Source organism: Ursus americanus, chromosome 14 (genome assembly GCF_024610735.1).
Source record: "Ursus americanus isolate L20-20 chromosome 14, mUrsAme1.1.p, whole genome shotgun sequence".
In the NCBI taxonomy this organism is placed as follows: domain Eukaryota; kingdom Metazoa; phylum Chordata; class Mammalia; order Carnivora; family Ursidae; genus Ursus; species Ursus americanus.
The window spans coordinates 53022080-53043245 of NC_142140.1; the positions used below are offsets into that span (position 1 = coordinate 53022080).

A 21166-nucleotide genomic window follows, 5' to 3' on the forward strand; every position below is an offset into this window, starting at 1 on the left:
TCCTCCACTCAGGTGGCCACGATTCCTGCCTAGTGGTCCCGGCTCCTGGGCTCTGGTAACACCCCTCCTCCCTTTGCCCCGCCAGCTCTGAAGCTTCTTGAATTTACTATTCTTTTGTTCATTCACTCCCCCCACTTACCTCTTTCAGCCTTTCTGGCTCCTCAGTATCACACTCACCATATTAAATTCCCTCCGTGGAAACATCTAGCATGGCCTCTGTTCCTCTCTGTTCCATATCAGGCGCCACCTCTCGACTTTTCCTCCCTCACCTTACACAGTTCTTAGTCTGTATGGTTCACAGACACTCATTTACCTCCACAACAACCCTGTTTCACAGATGGGGAAACTGAGGCACGGTGAGGTTCAAGTCACTTGCCCAAGGTCACGTGGCTAGAAAGTGACACTAAGAGGTCCCTCGCACATGCACTGTGCATGCATAGTGCCTGGCACACAGGCAGTGCTTGGCAAGGCTGAGGACAATAATAATCATTACATGTGAAGCTGGTCTGTGCTTAGTACCGAGGCTGGAGGTAACGCTGAAATGCCACCTGGGATGGAGACCACAATGCATGCTGATTGAAGGCTCTTCTGGGACCTGCCACCTGGCAGAACAATTTTCAGGCTCCTGCTGGCTCCCGTCCCAGACCTGGAGGAGAAGGGGCAAAGGGCCTCTCTCTGGCAGCGCTGGCTGGGAGCAGCTGCTCGAAGCTTAGCTGGGATCGATTTCCCTTCAAGTGGCCCATTCTCGCTAACAAAGGGCTCCGGTGACCCTGGTGGCTGTCACTGCCCCCTCCCCTCTGAGAGGAGGATGTGTCTCACGGCTGGAGCTGTTTTCTGTCTTTGAGATTCATTTCTTTGAAAGCTCTGGAAAACTCACAAGGATGGGCCAAGTCAGCCCTCCGATGTGCTCATCTGGTGGATTTCTCTGCCTCTGTCTTGCTCGGGCCAGTCCATCCTCCATGATGTTCCTGACCAGCTCCTTCCCTACTCACACATGGTTACGGGCTGAACTGTGCTGCCCCCGCCAAACTCTCTCTCCTCTGCACCCCTGTCTCCTATGGCTGCTGTCATTGACTGGGTTCCACCAAACGCTGGACGGCATGGGGTTCCGGAAGGCAAGGGCTGCAGGGGTCAGCCTCCCAGAGCACAGAGAGGATAGAGGAGTGGGGAGAGAGGATCTGGACAGACTAGCAGAATTCCCGGCTCACCTCCCACCTCCTGATTTGAGCTTCGGCACTCCATTGCACAACTTCCGAGTGTGTTGTGCCTCTGCCTACCAGAGTGGAACTGGCGTGAGGCCTGGGATCTTTGTCTCCTTTGCTGCTCTGTCTCCAGTGCGTAAAGCGTGCCCAGCACATAGTAGGTGCTCAAAAAATACTTGTGGGATGCCCAGTTCTCTCCCTTCCAGGTCTTTGCCCACATTGCTCCCTCTGCCTAGAACCCTCTCACTCACCCTGCTGACTCCTGCCCATTCATCCAGGCTGTCTGGCTATGGCTTCTTCCGGAAGGCTGTCCCTGAACCCTCAAACCCAGGATCTGTAGTCAGCCTCTGCCTACAGTATCCTGTACTGCCCCCAGCACGGCACTTGTCATACTGTTTTATATTTGCCCCTTCACTTGTCTTTCAAATATATTAGCTCCCTTAACCCTCAAAACACCAACATTGTCATCACCCCGCCTCCCCTTTGAGAGATAGGCACACGGAGGCTCAGAGAGGGTAAGTAACTTGCCTAAGGTAACACAGAGCCAGGATTTAAATGCAGACTGTCTGTTCCCCCAGATCCTGGGCTGCCTTTGTATGTTTCCCTGTCAGCACCTATCTGCTTATTTTTATTCGATCATCAATTTTATGGCACTCCCTTGTGTATACATTGCCCGTGTTAAGCCATTTGAATATATTAACAACAATCTCAATAACATCACTTCTATTCTCAGCCCCATATTACAGTCGGGGAAACGGAGGCTTGGGGTGGCTGTCACTTGCCCAAGGTCACACAGCAGAGCTGGAATTTGAACTCGGGTGCCTGGCTCCAGAGTCAGAGCCCTCCATGACCGTGCTCTGTGGCCTCACCTTGGCTGGAGGAACTGAATGCCTTTGCGATTCACTTCCTTGAAACCCCGGGATGTTTGTCAAAGATGCAGCCAAGTGGCAAAAGGCTTGGACCCCATATTAGCTTGCAGCCCCCCAGGGCATATGCGGAGCCGGTGGAAGTGGGTTTTCAGGCAGTGCTAGCACCTGGCTATCCCTGTGAGTTATTAGCTGGCAGGTTGGTCCCCTGTCACCTCCTGACCACATGATCCAGCCTTCAAGGTTTCCTCCTTCCAGCCTCCACCAGGGAGCCTCGCAGCAAACACCTCCATTTTGTGCAGGGGCGTCCCTGGCTATCGGCATGAAATGCCTCAGCCAGCCACGGAAGATAAATTTCCCCCATGACGACCTTTTCCACGCGCCGACAGATTGATTTCAGAAATCCATCCCCAGCCAATATGCCCAGCCCCAGCCCCCACCGCGGGCGTGATGGCTGCAAATTTATGCCCAGTCTAGAAATTGAATTCCTGTAAGTCGAGGGAAGTGTCGGAAACCTCACCCAGGCTCATTTTTACTTCAGACAAACTTCAGGCAAGAGATTAAACCCGGGCCAGTGTCTTCCAGCAGCGGGGACCGTGGTGGCGGGGCAAATGACCTCGATGGGGGCATTTTCCTCATGTCCTTGCGTTCAGCCTCGCCTGCCAGGGCTGAGAAATAAAAAGCAGCCAGACCCACAGGCCTGCATAGTTAAAGGGAGTTCCCATTTTTGACCTGCTACTGTTAGAAAAGGGGCACACTCTGTGTACCCAAAGGCAGGCCTCCAGGTCCCCATGGCAAATATTGAGCCATTCAGAGGGATGGGAAATAAAGCTGTTAATTCATCTCCATCACCAGCCAGGCTCCTGCACCAGTTCCTGAGGCTGGCTCAGTCTCAGCAACTTTGTGGGGTTCTAATTAAGCTTCCTTGGGCTGTGACAGAGAGGACTTCAAAGCGTGGATGATTTCAGAGTCCCAAACCCCCACCCTGCCCCTGCCAGCGGCCCAAAGGCCTGGGAGGGACAAGCACAGAAATCAAGTGACAGCTCTGGGAAGGAAGAAACCCGTCTTACTGGAAAGATCTCTCTTACTTGCCTTGAAAAATGAGATGTCTGATGCAAATGTAGCTGCTTCTCTTTGGTACAAAAACCCCTAAATATTAAAGAAATGAATCCTTGATGTCTACAAAGAAAGGATCAAAAAGGAACCCTTCTGAAAAGAGAAGAGCTTTTATTTCACTGTGAACTTTTCTAGATCTAGCCTCTGGCAGGGATGCCTACAGAACACGGGGTGTGGGAGAATAAAGAAATAAATGATTGCCATTCATGTATTCATTCACTTAGGAAGTGTCTATAAAGCAGCTACTGTGTGCCAGGCATCGGGCGGTGCGCCAGGGAACTGCGGGGAGAAATTAAGACCTGGTTCCTGCCCTTCAAAGCCAGTGGGGCATGTGCAAAGTCCTTGACCACTAGTCCTCAAAACTGTCAAGGTCCTGAGAAACAAGGAAAGGCTGAGAAACGATCACGGACGGGGGATCAAAGAGATGAAGGAGGAGAAGAAGGAGACGTGAGGACTAAATGCAATGTGGGATTCTGGATGGGACTCCGGACCAGGAAAAGGACATTAGTGGCAAAACTGGGGAAATCCAATAAAGTCTGAAATTTAGTCATAGTGGTGCACCAATGTTGGTTTCTTGTGACAAGTGTACCGTAGGTACATAAGATGTTGTCAATAGGGGAAATCGGGTGGAGGGAGTATGGGAACTCTCCATCCTATCTTCACAACTTTTCTGCAAATCTAAAATTATTCCAGAATAAAAAAAATTATTTAGAAAAAGTCAGCAAGGGACATGGAACTATTCTAGCAACAGCAGAGAGCCTCTGTCCCCTAGGACTTGGGGTCAGATAGAAAAGGTGGTACAAACAGAGTCCAGGAGTGGAACTATTCGTGAAAGCTGAAGCCACAGAGGAGATGTAGCTATGGCCAGAACACAGGAGAGAACAAGGGGCGAAATACCCCTGCTTCTCCCTTTGTCCCGCCCTCAGATCTTCCCTGAATGCTTCCATTGGCTGCATCTTCCTGGAAGCCAGAGAGCAAGGCAGTGTGGGAAATGTAGTTCCCAACCATAAAGAGCAGGGGAAGCTGTCAAGCGGCTTACACTTAAGAGTGTGTGTGTGTGTGTGTGTGTGTGCACGTTCAGGGAGCAGAGGACAGTTTTGATCTCCTTTTTCCAAATGACAAAGGCCAGGTGATCTGCTTAGGAACTCACAATAGGATAGCTGCATATCCAGAAATTGAGCATTTATTCTGGTTCAACTGCGTAGTGTTCTTATGAGGATTGGTGAGAAATTAGCTGCAAGGCACCCGGAATAGGGCCTGGCTCACAGGATATGTGCCACCAATGTTAGCTGTTACTGCTGCTGCTGCTGCTATTATTAATTATTATTATTAGCACTACCACTTTCGTGGTGCTGAAGGAACCCCTCTTTGCATAGAACAGGCATATCCCATGGTCGCAGGAGTCTGTGTGTGTCTGTCTTGGGGGGCAATACTAAAAATGCCATTTAAAGCATCGAAACCAGAGCACCCCACCCTGCGGAGGCCTGAGCAGGTTTCCCCATGTGAAGGGGAGGGGGGAGTGTCCTAAGCAAAGGACAGAGCACAGACGAAAGTCCAGCAGCAGGAGAAGGGAGCTAAAGTAACCGTGTGGGGTGGACACCAGCAAGTGGGGAGGCTGAGAATTCAGCCGGGCTCCGCGGGGCAGGACTAGTGGCTGGCTTTATGTGGAGGGCACCTGGAGCCACGAAGGGCTCAGTGTGGAAGTGACTGGCTTCTCAGGGGAGAACGGATCAGAGCTGTCGGTCTTGCGGCCAAGCTTCTGCGGTGGGAGAGACTCTTCTCCCCGGAGCATCATGGCTAAGAGCAAGGATTTGAGAGTCTGACCAGCCAGGGTCCAAATCCTGGCTTGGATACTTATCTGCAACGTGAGTTTAGACAACTGACTTTCCTCTCTGTGCCTCAGTTTTTCCACCTGTAAAATGGAGCACTTGTTAGTACCTGTGTCACTGTGTGAGAGGAGGCTATGAGGACTCCACGTTTGTAAAGCAGCTTAGTGTCTTAGTGTGTTTGGGCTGTAGAACACACAAAGTATAGACGGAGGGGCTTAAGCAACCGAGAGTTATTTCCCGCAATTCTGGAGGCTGCGGAGTCTATTGAGGTGCTGGCGGATTCAGTGTCTGAAGAGAACCAGATTCCTGGCTCATAGACAGTGTCTTCTCACTGTGTCCTCACGGGTCAGGAGGGAGGCGGGAGGAGGGAGCTCTCCGGGGCCTCTTATCAGCGCACCAGTCTCAGTCCCAAAGGCCTCACCTTCAAATACCGTCACATGGGGGTTGGGTTTTAAATACGAATTTTGGGGAGACAGAAACATTCAGTCCATAGCAAAGGGCAACCCCTCAAGTGTTAAATAAAATATGAAGGCTCAGTGGGGGTGCTTGGTGTCTGTTCCTCCCCTTCATCTATTCTGTGACTTTAAACCCCATCCCTCTGCAGGCAGCACCCAAACGCACATCTCAGGCCAGACTCTTGATGTCCATCCCCCTCCCTCTGCCACAGGCCCCTCCTCCAGCATGCTCCATCTCAGTAAACGACACCCCCGTCCACCCACCCACCCTATTGCTCATCTCCCTCCTCTTTCCTTCCACCCATGTCTGGCCTCTCAGCAAATCCTGTGAGCTCTGACTTGTCTGTGCCAATTGCATCTACCCTGGGGAGGCCCTTTTTATGGCTCACCTGGACAACTGTGTGGCAAGCAGCAAATGCAAAGGCCCTGGGGTGATAAAGAGCTCAGGAGTCATTGGAGATCTGAAAGGAGGCCTGGGAGACTCAGCAGGCTTCGGAGAAGGTTTGTTCCCTCTCAGAAAGGTCTCCTCAAATAGGGTGTTCCTGAGTGTTAGGGGCGGGCGTGGTGGGGACTTGCACTTTCTCAAAGCAAGCTTGTCTGATGACGGGTGTGACCCTTGTATGAGAATCCCTAGCCTTAATGTAAACCCTTGCCCATAAACCCTACTTTTAGGGCTGTCTGCAGGGATTCATGGTGGTTCCAGCACAGTGTGAGCCACACTCCGACGGAATGGACTGGGTGTGTAAATACTTGCGCAAGGCAAGCCTTCTCCACACCTTCCTTGGACTTCAGTGGGGGAGGTCAGTCGAACTGAAAGACTGTGTCTCCTCCCGCATTTCCCAAGAAAGTCTGTGTCATTGATTACTGGTCCATGTTGGTGCTGTGATGACAGAGCCTAAGACATCCTTGAACGTAAGTACTGGCTTTGACTGGGGCTCAGGCAGTGCTGGGGGTCTTCTGCCAAGGCGTGGGTGGCTTCAGAGGGTAAGAGGTTGTGCTGTGGGGCCAGCCTGATAGCTGCTCGGGACAAGATGGGAGGAAGGGAATGAATGAATGACGAGTGAATGAATGAATGGGCTCACAGTTGCCCCCAGCCATAGGCTGAACAGGCAAAGCCCCAGCTGCTTAGGCTGTGGAGGCCTGGGTGGGCTGATACCGTCTTTAAGACCTATCAAGCTTATCACTCGGGGGCACTTGCCCAATGTCTCCTAGTCTGACAGGAGCAGCCTGCTATTATCTCAAGCCCTCCAAAGGGACGCAGCCCCTGTCACAGCTCAGACGGGGCAGACAGGCATGTCCCTGAGTATTCACCACAGCCCTTCTGCCATCCCGGCGGTCAGGGAGAAGCCGTGAGCGCTTCTAAGCCTGCCGGGTGCCTGTCTCCAGCCTGATCTCTCCTCAGGACAGACAAAAGCTCGTTCGGTGGCAGAAGGGGAAGCGCACGGTGGATCTGTCAAGAGGTTTGCTCTCTGTCCCACTGACCACCCACTGTCCAGTCATTCATTCAACAAACATTCAGCGTGCCGGGCCTGAGGGGTGCAGTCGAGGAGCCAGGCAGACAGGGGCAGAGGCAGGCTTTGAGCCATTGGCCACACCCATGAGGTCCTAATGGCCACTGTGATGAGCCCTTGAAGGAACACTGGGAAGGTGTGGACTGGGGAGCCAGATGGTCTGGAGGTGTGGACTGGGGAGCCAGATGGTCTGCGTTTATGGCCAGGGCCATACTACAGGCTGTGAAGGCTGGGGAAGAGATCTGAACGCTCTGCCCCAGTTTCTTCCCCTATCAAAGGCCCAAATGACAGTGCCTGCCAATCGCCTACCTACAAAGTGCTTAGAACAATGCTTGACATTGAGGAAGAAGTGGAAGTATTAGGGAAGGCCAGTGCAGGATGCCTTGGGAGGTGGGTAACATGGGGCAGGGACAGCAAGGCTGCTTTTGGAGGAGACATTTACGCGAGAGCCCCCAGGAGTGGGAAGGGTTAGCCCGGCCATGAGATGGGGCAAGAATGTTGATGGCAGAGGGTCCAGCCAAGGCAAAGGCCTGGAGGTGGGAAAAGCGGGTGTTCCAGGAAGACTGGAGGGTGGACCAGAGACAAGGGCCGCGGTGTAGACATGCCGATTGCTGGCCAGCCAAGATGAGACAGGACTCGCCTTCGTCACGTAGTATCTCGGAGATACTCCGGGACAGCAGCCGACTGCGCCACATAGCGGTGAGGACGGAGCAAGCCTCTCCACCCATCTCTTCGCTCACTCCTCTGCTCACTCCTCTCCAAGGTCATCATCCTGTGGTCTCAGCCCCAGCCCCGTGGGACTCTCACCAGTTCCTCCAGATCGTCTCACCTCCGTGCCTGCATCAAGCTCAGACCACTTTGACTTTAGGAAGTTAGTGAATTGGCTTTAGCATCATGAGGGTATTAATAATAATAATAATAATAATAATAATAATAATAATAATAATAATAATAGCAGCAAACACATAGCGCTCACTACATGCTGATGACTTTCATAATCGCTCGTGCTTAGAGAGCATTCACTCATTCAAGCTTCCCAGCAGCCCTGTGAGGTAGGTACAGCTGTCATTGTGTCCATTTTCCAGATGAGGAACCCGAGGCAAGGAGAGAAGAAGTGACTTGCTTCAGAAAGATAGCAAGCGAGTGGCCCAGCCAGCACATAAACCCAGGCAGCCTGACCCCCAGACTCTGTTCTTAACCACCTGCCTCTATTCTACCCTCTGAGTAGGCGTAAGAAACAGCCAAAGGAAATGAGTTGTTTCTGTCAGAAGCGTTTTTAAAAAAGATTTTATTTATTTATTTGAGAGAGAGAGAGCACACACACGTGCACGAGCCCAAGCAGGGGGAGGGGCACAGGCAGAGGGAGAAGCAGACTCCCTGCCAAGCCCGGAGCCAGACGTGGGGCTCGATCCCAGGACCCCGGGATCATGACCTGAGCCGAAGGCAGACGTTTCACCGACTGAGCCACCCAGGCGTCCCATGTCCTAAGTTTTTTTAATTGAAAAAATATACAATGTTATATTAGTTTCAGGTGTACAACATACTGATTTGATAATTCTATACCTTAGGCAATGCCCACGACGAGAAGTGTAGTCACCATCCGTCCCCGTACGATGTTGTTACAATAGATTGACCACATTCCCCATGCTGTGCTGTTCATCCCCGGGACTTATTTATTTTATAACTGGAAGTTTGTGCCTCTTAATCCCCTTCACCTATTTTGCTCACCCCAAACCCCTGCCCAGTGTGAGAATGTGGCCGGGAAAGATGCTGGTGACATCACAGGGACTCCTTTTTGGGAGGATCGTGGGAGAGAGCCTTGCCTGTTCTCGGCACCGAAAATAGTGAAACTCGCTCCTGAGCATCTGCTGTGCTTTCGTTTCAGGACACGGGGAACCGCATAAATGACCAGCTTTTCCTTTTCGAGTTGGCTGCTAAGAAACTTGGAGCCAAATTTATGGCCTGACCATATGCTGGTTGTTCGGGTTTTAAAGGGATGAGTTTTTCTTAGCCTAATTTCTGGCTCTGTCTATGTCCCCACTTTTCCCTTTCTTCCTTGTCTCCCTTGCAAAAAAAATAAAAAATTAAAGGATTGAGAAATTTAGAAGAGAAGACCAATCTGAAGAGGGCAATAAAAATCCCTGCTAATTTCCAGTTTTCATGGCTGCATAGTATTCCCTCCTGTGCCTGGGCCTTAAGCTTTGACATCAAGCCCCCTACTGTCCAACAGCTGGAGGTGGGGAGTTCCAGTGGTCCAATTTGAAACCAAGCTCTAATGAGCGTCCTTGTAGCGATCACAAGCTCGTCCGCACGATTCCCCTGGGCTCAATTCCTCCGCTGGGATTGGCTGGGTTAAATGCAAATGCAGAAACCTTGAGGCGTTGGGTCCGGATTGGCAGACTGCCCTCCAGAAACATCGGATTCCTACTCTCCTATCTAAGTGGAGCTATTGTGTGGTAGTTTACATATCCTTGTAAACCGCTTGGAGTCCTCTGGAACAAGGCAGGGTACAAATAAATATATAAGCCCCAAGCCACTTCTGCCTCCTGATTAAATTACCCGGCCTCAAATGCAATAATATCTTTGTCTTATTAAGAGACAGCCGCTCACTCGCTTCCTGCTGGCTAACCCCCCCCCCATAGCCAGTTCTCCACGGATGACTGCCCCGAGATCTGTAGCTGTCCCTCCACCCCTGGAGGGACCCGGAATTGTGTTGGAACCAGGATGTAGGTGGCAGAGCTCTAGGCGGAGATGATGATCGTGTGTGTGACAGCGAGAAACGTTTTTCCTGCGTGTCAATCCCGGACCTGTTACGGGGACTGCTGCTTAATTGGGACAGCATCCTCGGGGAAAGTATTTGAAAAAAATCCCAGCCGGGAAAGACAATTTGAGAAACAGCTCCGTGAGCGCGTAGAGTACCTGCTTAGAGCCCATTAGCAGGAATATTAAACTCAGAACCAGCAGCTCAGCCAAGAGAGCAGCTGGCTTCTCCAGTTCATTTGCCACATCTGAGGTGGGACAGGCCACCTGATCGCAGGTTTCTGTACCTGGACAGTTCCTGGGCTCTCACACCTGCTGTTATCAGCATTTTTCTCAGGATAGGCCATTCTCTATCCCTAGGACTGTGACCTCCAAGAGTTCATGACCGAGGTTCCAAGCTAAACCCAGTCAGAGAACTGGCATTTGCACTCTCCAACAGTGAGCCTTCCAGGACATTTCCAGTGGCTCCCGGGGACGTGAACTTGACTGTGTATTTGAACTTGAACCTGCCAGGCGAAACTCTGGATCTCTGCTGTGCTGAGACTTGGCAGCCTAGCCCCAGGCATTTAATTACACTGCTGCAGAGAACACTTCAGCGAGGTGCGTCCAACGCAGACAATTATTTTAGGAAAGCCGTGGAGGCCTTCTCTCCTTGCCACTTAAATCTTGCTTCTCTTTTACAATTCAATATTTCGTATGTTGAGAGAAAATGGCTTGTTTGCTTCAAAGGACACACTAGGAATTGTAGAAAGGAGATGTTAATTATGTTGAACCGGGCTGCATTGTCTCTGCACAAATGAGAATCTTGGGGGGGGGGGGTTCTGTCCAAATTGCTGGGGGATCAGAGCCAGGGGAACACGGATGGGGGTGCTTAGACTCAAGTTCTTTGTTTTGTTTTGTTTTAAAGAACCGGATTTGTCATGAAAGGAGACAAAGCTAACCTCACATTCTCCTGGAATCAAGGCGGAAGGTGTTCTTGGGTCCCCCCTTCTTGTCGTAGGTGGGACTGTCTCAGAAGCAGAGTTAGTGGGGAGGAGTTGAGTGCAAGTGTTCACCTGGGAGGTGATACCGCTGGGAACTGGTAGGGGAAGTGACGGACTCCCATGCAAGATCAGCTAAGGAGCTGGGCGCTGCTGTGGGCACCTGGAGCACAGGTCCCAGTGGGCTCCCCTGGAAAACCGTCTGCAGCATGCCTCTCAGAGCCCTCCGACCGGAGAGGTGAGGGCTACTGGTATCCGGCACTAACTCCTATGTGGCACTGTTGGGGACTGCCGGGGGAGAGGGGCTTCTGCTGCCCAGTGCAAAGGTGGAGTGGGCTTTGATGGCCAGAGGAAGTCTTTGGCGGGGGGATTCGGATGTTTCTGCACTGAAGGCCTGGGAGCCATGAGTGTTGGCTCTACCTGAATCATACCTGCATGCAAGAAAGGCTGGGCAGGTGGGTGACTTCATTGCTCCATGGAGGAGACGTGGACTGGTAAAAAGGGGGGTCCCCCAATTTCAAAAGGGTGAACATAAGGCACAAAGAATGACTAATTACAATCATTTCAGATGGCGCTTATGAATGGTTTGTTTTTCTTATAAATTAGTGGAGGAGTCAAGCTCATCTGTACGATTATATCACTTGCTTACATTACAATAAGCTTAAAAAAAAAGATTTTATTGAGTGGGAGAGAAAAAAGGTGGGCTAATAGCTGGCATCTCCAGGATTGCTTGTAGCTCACAGTCTGGCTTATCTCTGCTACGGCTCATGGGAGCAGCGTCTGTGGGGCGATCAGTTAACAGCTGTCCAAATGAACAATTATTGTGGGGCTTTGTTTCTCTGTAAAACGCTTGGGTTTTATCAGAATTTCTTGCAGGTATATAGGAACGCATCCTGGTTAGGACCAGAATCTTCCATTGCCCACCTCTATGGCCAGCACCCATCCTGTTCACCTGGACCTATTCAGTCTCATTGGCCCTGGTCCTGTCTTTGCTTCCCAGTCTGTTCCCTCCACAGCCACCAGAGGGCGCCTGTGAGCACCTGAGTCTGGTGACCTCCCTCCTTGTTCAGAACCCTCTGTGGCTCCCACCTCCCTCAGGAATAACCAAAGTCCTTCCTACAGCTGACAGGTCCTGAACATGATGACCTGTCCCCTCCCTGCCCTCATCCCCCACCCCACCACCTTTCTCACTCTGCTCCAGCCATGGTAGCCTTCTCCATGCTTCCTGAACATACCAGGCATGGTACTGCCTCAGGGCCTTTGCACCTGCTTTTATCTCTGCCTGGAACATCCCCAGATATCTGCATGGCTCATCCCTCCCTCAGGTCTGGACTCAAACGACACTTTCTTGGAGGCCCTCCCAGGCCACCTTAAAACTGCAACCCCCAACCACAGCATCCCTCCCATCATTCCTTCCCTATATTACTTCTCTCTGTGGCACTCATCACCCTTTAAATATTTGACATTTACTTGTCTATGTTTGTCTTTGTCTAACGTAACCTCCCAGAAGAGCTTTTATGTTTGCACATTTTGTTTACTGCTGTGTTTTCAATATCCAGAAAAGAGCCCGACACACAGTAGGAGCTTACCAAATATTTCCTGAACAAAAGAGACCATCATGCCCTGATAAAACAAAAAGATTGGGACTTGTGACTAAGTCCAGTATGTTCTGGGGAAGCTCAAGGGGGCCTGATCTCGGGGCCCACCATGTTCCATCCAGTGATTACTCAATGCTTTTTGAACAATGTTTCTCAAACACCTCTAGATATTTATTTGAATCTGTGCTGTCAGAAGTGTCCCCTCTCCTATTGCCTTCTCCTGGCTGACTCATCCCTCAAGTTCAACTTAAATGTCCCTTCTCTGGGGTACCTTCTCTGAAATCCCCAGCCTGAGGAAGACCCCCTGTAACTCCTTGCACTTTCTTTGGAGCATTTACTGCAGTGAATGGTTCTAGAAGTATCAGTGGGGTTACATGTGTGATGTCTGTCTCCTCCATCCATGGACAGCGACCAGATGTTTTCTTCACTCCTCTCTACCTAGCCCTATCCCAGACCCTATACCATGCATAAAATAGGCATTCACTATATATTTTTCTAGTAAGTGTAGAAATTTTTGGAGTTCCCTGATGCACATTAGCATTTCAAGGGCTCTGATAAGTCCTGCATCAAAGGAATTGCTTCACCCAACAATGCAAAAATTTATTTGATCACCGAGCATGCCTGGAAAAATTGCCAATGTTCCAAGGAGCATGGCTTGGGAAATAGCCACGATTGATCACTGAATTATCTAAGCATCATAAACTGATTTGAAGTTGAATTTAGGAGTCTGCAGTGGTGCTTTCTTTTCGAGGGCCTGGAAGTCCCTATGAGGATTCTGTCACCTTTTGGCCATTACCTTATCTGGGCCTCTCAGGAGGAGTGGTGGGGTGGGAGATGACACAGTAGGGTTGCTCCTAGTGGTCCTTGGGCTATATCCAGAGTCCATGTTTCACAGTGTGCTGGGAAGGCAGAGAAGGTGGCCCAGGTTTGGGGCAGTACAAGTGGGTCTGTGCCCTGTTGACAGTTATGGAGGCAATGTTGTGTGCATGTGAACATGAGTGAGAGAATGAATTCCTGTGTTGTGGAAGGGCTTGAATCCCTCAATTCCTTGCCATATTCTTTAACCTCCCATACCTCAGTCTTATCATCTGCAAAATGGGTTTCCTTGAAGAGGAATTGAGATCCCATGCATCAGGCATTCAGCACTTGGTCCAGCACATTCCAAGGCATCTGTCATTTCCCTGGGTCCTCTTTCTCCCCCAGCATGGGCAGGGTGAATCCCCCACTGAGTTCCTGCTCTCTGACCCCTGACTTCCCTGCAGACCCTCTTCCAAAGCCCAGAGGAAGGCTGGCAGCTGTATACCTCAGCCCAGGCTCCTGACGGGAAATGCATCTGCACGGCTGTGATCCCCGCACAGAGCACCTGCTCCCGAGATGGCCGGAGCCGGGAGCTGCGGCAGCTGATGGAGAAGGTAAGAACCTTCCAGGTGCCCCAGGAAGACTGTGAAAATCTCCCAATTCCCACCCTGCCTTCGGCCCCCATCCAGGCCAGTTGGGGGCCAGATCTAGCCATGCAGGTTGTTCAGAGCTGGGGGATAACCCGGCTCCCCTCCAAGTGGATATTTTAGTCAATATCTGTTCAGTGCTTCTTTCGAGAAGCTGAGTGTTGTGTGGGGACAGGGAGACAGCATCTGAGTCTCCCGTGTGTGGTCCCTGGCCCCACCATGCATGCCTTACTCAGCTCTTTAACTCACCAGACTCACCTCTGAGAAAAGTGTCTTGTGTGCCTTGGGGAGGGGTCTTACCCTCCAACCCAAGACACATACAAGATTCCATCCCCTCCTGACGACGGTCGATATAAAACAGTCCCCATTCAAAACATCCTCAGGGATGTTCTTTATAGATTGATTGCTGTCCCTTGACACTATCCAGCTGAACTGCTCATTAGGCAGCTACAGGGACCAGCTACCTCCCATCATCAACCTACAGAGGAGGAAGTGAGGGATTGGTAGAGAACAGGAGATCCTGGTCAGCTCTAGGGTCTCTGACCCACGAACTCTGCCGGATCCTGCCCTGCCCACAACACCAGCCCTGCTTTGCCAGTTTGGGACATCCACGTGGGGTCCCCTGATTGTTGACAATGGCTATAAAAATGTTGTGGCATCCAAGGTGGGTGTTGGACTGTTGGGTTTCTGAGAACTTCCAAGTGTCATGTGAACAGGGGTTCAGGAAAATCTGTGTGTTTCCACAAGCACCTGGTGCTGTCTCTGAGTTCACCTTCACCAGGGAGCTCACTTTAACCAGGTAGAGCTCACCTTAGCCGAGTGATGTTCACCTTAGGCAGGTGGAAGTGGGAGCTAGGGGGTCCTTGTTCCGGGTTAGGAGGGGCTAGGGCAAGGGGATTCAGTTCATTCATGTAGCTGAAAAGTACTGAGCATCTAGTTTAGGCTGGTGCTGGGCCCCGGTGACTTTGCTGTGGACGAGCTAGACACGGGTCTGCCCGTGAGGATCTCACCTGAAGGAGGCAGATGAAGAAGAATGTTCCAAGTCGTAGCTGTAGCTGGGAAGAAAATAACCACGTAAGGGAGAGAGGATGGAGAGCTACTGGAGGCAGGGGCGTCAGGGAAGGCCACTCCGAGACGGTGACACTACAGATGAGGCCTGAAGGCTGAGGGTGCCAGCATGGCAAGACGAGGGGAACAGCGCTCCCGGCAGAGGGATCGGCAACTGGAAAGGCTCTGAGGACCGAAGGAGCTTAGAGTCTGAGAGAAGAAAGGGGGCTGGTGGTCGCAGGGGATGAACACGGAGAGGAGGCAGGTGCAGGGTCTGCTGGGGAAGGTGATCCGGTCTTCCTTTTGAAGAGCTCCCTCTGGCTGCTGTGTGAAGAACTGACTGTGGGGGTGGGGGGACAAGAGTGCAAGCCGGGGGACCGGGGAGCGAGGTGAGAGGTGGTCGTGGCCAGACCGGGCGGGAGGTTGCCGTAAGATCAGGGGAGCACGTTGGTTGGGTGCTGTGCCTCCGGCTCCACCAGGCCTCATCTGTGGCATCTCAGGGCTTGGGGAGGGCAGGAGTCTGGCTCTCCCTAACCCTCCCAAGCTCCTAGGTCCAGAACGTCTCCCAGTCCATGGAGGTCCTTGAGTTGCGGACGTACCGTGACCTCCAGTACGTGCGCAGCATGGAGACCCTCATGCGAAGCCTGGATGCACGACTCCGGGCTGCCGATGGGTCCCTCTCAGCCAAGAGCTTCCAGGTGGGTCCTTCTGGGTCAGGTCAGAGGTCAAGGGAAGAATTGGTATTGGCGTCCGTTAGTTCTAAGAGTGGGGTCCTGTCTGGGAAGGACCAAGGGTAGGCTGGGCTCCAGGGTCTAGTTTGGACTAGATGTCAAGGGCCAGGTGTGCATCAGAGATAAGGGGTGAAGTTATGGGTCTAAGGCTGGGGTCAGGCCTGGGTCAAAGGTCAGGGGTTAGGATCAGTGAGGATTCCATCTTGGTGGGCAGGAGCTGAAGGACAGGATGTCGGAGCTGCTGCCCTTGAGCTCAGTCCTGGAGCAGTACAAGGCGGACACGCGCACCATCGTGCGCCTGCGGGAGGAGGTGAGGAATCTCTCCAGCAGCCTTGCAGCCATCCAGGAGGAGATGGGCGCCTACGGGTACGAGGACCTGCAGCAGCGGGTGATGGCCCTGGAGGCCCGGCTCCATGCCTGCGCCCAGAAGCTGGGTATGCCTTGACCCTTGACTTTGATCCCTGACCTCCACGCCCAACTCTAATACCACCAAGTGCCCAGAAGCTGGACATGGTTTTGACCTCTAACTTCCAAACTTTGACCTTTGACTTCTCTACCCAAGGCCTAAAATAGACCCCAAAACTAGAAATGGCCCTGACCCTTGACTCCCAGTCCCCTTACCCTCAACTTAACTCCATCTTGGGACCAGATTTCTGGATCTTCCCTCACCCTTGGTCCCAGCTCTTCCCAGTTTGATCATACCACATCATCCTTGCCCTGTCTCGCTTGGGCTCTTCCCATCCTCCACTCTTATCTACCCTGTTCCTGCTTCCCAGGCTGTGGGAAGCTGACTGGGGTCAGTAACCCCATCACCATTCGGGCCATGGGGTCCCGCTTCGGCTCCTGGATGACCGACACAATGGCCCCCAGTGCGGATAGCCGGGTGAGTGATTGTGCCCACTCCAGGGGTCAGAGCCTGGGGGAGACAGCCTGTGGTTGTCCACAGGTGCCCAGCAATTCCACACCAATGCCTCTCTTTAGCCCGAAGTGTCCTAGGATCTCCAGGGCCCTTGGCCCTCCTGACTGTCTAGTACCTACCAGGTGACTGAGGACCTTCCAGCCGTGAGAATAGCCAAGTCTGTTGACCTTGGGACTCCCAGTGGTCTCCACGGTCACGATTGCCCATCACCTCTGACCCACAGGAACCATCCACTAACTGCCCAGTGACTATCCTAGTGACTAATGTCGGTCACTAGGTGACCACTGAGTGTCACAGACTAGAGGTAGTAAATAGCCACTGTCTCACTTGATCACTGGCCTCCCAGGGACTATGGTGGTTCAATTAAGTGGTAAAGACCTTGGGTTTGGGAATCAGAATCAGACTTGGATTTGCATCCTGCTGCCACCAAATTCTTAGCTAGAGAACCTTGGGCAGGTTCCTTAATGTCTCTGAGCCTCAATTTCCTTATCTTCAAAATGATTGTGAGAGTGTTGGCATGAAAGTTTTCAAGACGCTTAGCCCAATAATCACCAGTGAGGGCGCCCCCCTGCTGACTGACATGGCGACAGTAGGTGACGATGGCAGAGGAGATGCTGCCGGCAGGCCGGGTCATCTTGTGGCTACAGGGGTGAATTCAAGTGACCTCATCACCCCAGGCCTGTCCAGTGACCACTAACCATCCCATCTCCAATGAGCAGTGAATTCCTGGGCCCCGTGAGCCACCAGGGACCGCGATTTCCCCAGATCTTTAGGTAGCAAGTGTCTGTTTTAAGACCAATGGTGTTTCCAGATCAAGTGATCCCATTACTGGGACCATGACCGGTCACGAGTGGTCACTGGACATCCCAAGACTGATTCATGACCCCTTAGTGACTGTGGACCCCCGTGATCACGCGTGATTGCTGTGTGGCCGCGGGGGCGTTTGGGCGGCGGCGGCGGGCTCCGCAGCGACGCGCGGCTCTCCCGTAGGTCTGGTACATGGATGGCTATTACAAGGGCCGGCGCGTCCTGGAGTTCCGCACCCTGGGCGACTTCATCAAAGGCCAGAACTTTATCCAGCACCTGCTGCCGCAGCCGTGGGCAGGCACGGGCCACGTGGTGTACAACGGCTCCCTGTTCTACAACAAGTACCAGAGCAACGTGGTGGTCAAGTACCACTTCCGCTCGCGCTCCGTGCTGGTGCAGAGGAGCCTGCCGGGGGCCGGCTACAACAACACCTTCCCCTACTCCTGGGGCGGCTTCTCGGACATGGACTTCATGGTGGACGAGAGCGGGCTCTGGGCCGTGTACACCACCAACCAGAACGCGGGCAACATCGTGGTCAGCCGGCTGGACCCGCACACCCTCGAGGTCGTGCGGTCCTGGGACACCGGCTACCCCAAGCGCAGCGCCGGCGAGGCCTTCATGATCTGCGGCGTGCTCTACGTGACCAACTCGCACCTGGCCGGGGCCAAGGTCTACTTCGCCTACTTCACCAACACGTCCAGCTACGAGTACACGGACGTGCCCTTCCACAACCAGTACTCCCACATCTCCATGCTGGATTACAACCCCCGGGAGCGCGCCCTCTACACCTGGAACAACGGCCACCAGGTGCTCTACAATGTCACCCTCTTCCACGTCATCAGCACCGCGGGGGACCCCTAGCGGCTGCGGGAGCCCAGGCAGCCGCCGGGGGTGCTGGGGGGCCGGGGCCCTTCGACTCCGCCAGCCGGGGGTCCCTTTAGCTTTCTGTCTCTGTCGGCCCCTCTCTCCCCTCTCCTGTCCACTTTTTTTCTCTCCCTCCCTTTCTCCGGGCTCTCCTTCTCTGCCCCTGTATTTCTACTAGTGCATTCTCTCTGTGTCTTTTCTCTTTTGTTGGTCTCTGATTTTGATACTTCACTCTTTCCGCCTTTTTATTGATGTCCCTTTCTTTTCATGGATCTGACTCCCCAGTTCTTTCCCTGTCTGCCGCTCTCTCTCCCTCTTCCCTCCTTGCTTCCCACCCATTCCCCCAGCCCTCCCTCCAAGCCCCCTCCTCCCCTTCAAGGATTTGAGTGCATGGATCGGTTTCTTTTTTTATTTACACTCTTTCTTTCCAGGTTGCTGGAATAAACGGGACCTTTGACATTTGAGGCTTTGGTTGCTCTTTGTGTCCCAGAGGGCAGAGAGGCAAGGTGGAGGCTAAGTGTGAGTCTGGAGACCCATCCCAGTGTGTATGTGGGGGGGTGTCTTTGCCCCAGGCCACAAGCTGTGTGCACCAGGGCAGGGGAGCCCAGCCTGGGGGCCAGGTGGGCAGCATGGCAGGGCGAGCTCTTTGGGAAGACAGGTGAGGAGACCCAATCCAAAGTTTTGTTTGAAAACAATTTGTTTGAAGGCAATTTGATCCAAACAACCGAGAATTCTATCACAACGATGAAAACAGGCCTCAGATGAATCCTCTCCATCATGGGTTTTTCATTCATTGATCATGCTGGTGTATCACTGAGCCATCTGGCAACTTAAAAAAATTTTTTTTTTAAACGATTTGGCAGCTTTTAAGAATTTAGGTATGAGAGAGTAGGGCACAAGATTTTTCCTTTTCTCTTTTTGCTTTGTAATTTCAAAATCATTTTAAATGAGTCGCGCCTGTTCTAAGTTCACTACTAAAAAGGTAGAAACAGCCTGAAGGGGCACTGGGGTGCCTTCAGCTGAACCCCCCGCCTGGAGCCCATTCTCGGGAAGGGGCTTGGGCAGAGATGGGCCCCAACATGAAGACCAGAGCTCGTGCCTGGGAAGGACCGGCAAAGCTAGGAAGAGCTAGGAAGTACGGGCGGCAGGACGGAGAGTGAGGGAGCCGAGAAGAGGTTGGAGAAGAGGCCAATTCCTCAGGAGCCTTGGTAATATGACTAAGGTGGGGAGTGGGGCGGCACAGAAGGGGAAGAACAGATGGGGGCCTTATTTTAGTCAGATCCCTGGTGGCCAAGGTGAGGCGGACTGCAAGAGTGGGGAGAGTTGCCTCTGGGGCTGGTGGATGGGAAGAGAGGTAGTGCTGACTGCCACCCCCATGCTAGCCCCACCACATGGCCCCCACTCAATCTGGAGAGGAATATTATGTAAAGAGCCCCAGGGGCCTAGATCCCACCCCCCTGAGACCATGGAGGAAGCTAGAGCAGCTCTTCTGGGAGCTACCCTCCCCCCGCCCATCTCTAATTAATGGCCTCTCTGATTAAATCATCTCCGCTCCTTGCTGGCATCTCCGGGAACTCCGGACACAGGGGCCATACTGCAAATGAAACCAATGAATAATAAATGGGACTGCCTAATGCACTCATTTAAAACCAATTTTTAAAGAAATCTTCAAGAAAAGCAATTAATTTCCATTTAAATGAACAAGTTTGACATTGAAAAAGAACGGATTCCTGCATAAGCCCACTGAGGCACTTTGTACCTGCTTTAAAAAAAAGGCACAGAGTTGGGGGACACTTAGGACCTCTGCAGCCCAGCCCTCCTGTAGGGATTTATTTGCAGGCAAATCCCCCAGATGAGCACGGTGCGGGTGGAGAGTGGTTTACTAGTCTCTCCGACTCCCAAAGTAAGGTCGGGAACCGAGGGCTGTCGAGTTCCGTCTTTGTCCAAAACAGGCCTGGCCCTGGAGACGCGCACGGAACGCAGGCCTGCGTGTGGGTGTGCGTGTCACCCCTGCACACGGGCCCTCCAGCAGATGCCCAAAGCGCCTGGCATCATAACCGGCCTCTCCCTCTCCCACACACACAGGCAGGCCCAGTGCTCCTGACGCTTTTGCGTTTGTTGCTTTTGTTCCGACCAAGGATGGGCAGGAGAAACAGCCTCCGCGCCACCGCCCCCCCCCCCCCGCCCCCGTCCCCTGTCCCCGGCCAGGATCCTTGTGCTTTATGCTGCCTTCTGCTGCCTCATAGACGTGTGGCCTGGGTACAGTGGGGAAGCTTTGTAGCCCACGGGGCAGTGCCTGCGTTACCCCAAGTTGAGGTGACCCATCCCAGGCCTGCCGCGTGGCCACAGAAGCCTGAACAGGTGCACGTGGCAGAAGGTTGGAACCCCACCCCCCACCCCTGCCCCAAGGCATTTTGGGCTGGGAAATGCCAGACCGAGGGGACAGGAGGGAAGACTGCACCGCTGTCACCACCCAGAAGGCCTGGGATTTACGACCCGACCTCCAGGCAGGAGGCCATGGCTGGGGATGTGGAGCAGGTGAGGGAAGCCACAGCTACTCAACCATGCATCACGCTGACGCTGAGTGGACTCGGGGGCACGTTTATTTAACAGCGACATTCTTTTGTGTTTGCGTTTAGGCCACTGCACAGCTAGACAAAGGAAGGAGGAGGTCCACGGAGGAAGGTGGTCACACCCAGTTAGGGGGACTTCCTAGTGTCACCCAGGACACACACCTGGGGATAACTAGAGTCACATGGCCACACGCATGCTTGGGGGCACGTGCGCACATGCGCACACGCATGGATGCCCGAAGTGACAGAGAATGCCACAAAGACCATTTTCCTGTCAACCCCACACGGGAAAATATACAACACCCCCAGGAGCGTCTCAGCCCCCCCCCCATCCACCCCCTTCGTTTCTGCTCCTTCCCAGAGGCTCCAGGGGTCAGGAGGCGTGTCATCGCTCCCTCGACCCTACAGAATTGTCGGTGCAAACGGGGGTGCTGCTGCCTGCCCGCTGGCCCCCACAGGGGAT

General features: G+C 52.9%; 1 protein-coding gene across 3 annotated transcripts in view; it reads left to right on the forward strand.

Annotated features, from left to right (window-relative positions):
- The window catches only part of OLFM2 (olfactomedin 2), a 59723-nt gene extending 41129 nt beyond the window's left edge, over positions 1 to 18594 (forward strand). For 2 of the 3 annotated variants that reach the window (XM_045774438.2, XM_045774437.2), the window contains exons 2-6: positions 13580 to 13729; positions 15361 to 15507; positions 15755 to 15974; positions 16317 to 16423; positions 17450 to 18594. In XM_045774438.2, coding sequence (XP_045630394.1) covers positions 13580 to 13729; positions 15361 to 15507; positions 15755 to 15974; positions 16317 to 16423; positions 17450 to 18127 — 1302 coding nt within the window. In that variant the 3' untranslated portion in view covers positions 18128 to 18594. Of the gene's footprint in view, positions 1 to 6237; positions 6381 to 13579; positions 13730 to 15360; positions 15508 to 15754; positions 15975 to 16316; positions 16424 to 17449 lie in introns of those variants that run through there. The other variant, XM_045774439.2, reaches the window with a different exon arrangement.
- The last annotated feature ends 2572 nt before the right edge of the window (positions 18595 to 21166 follow it).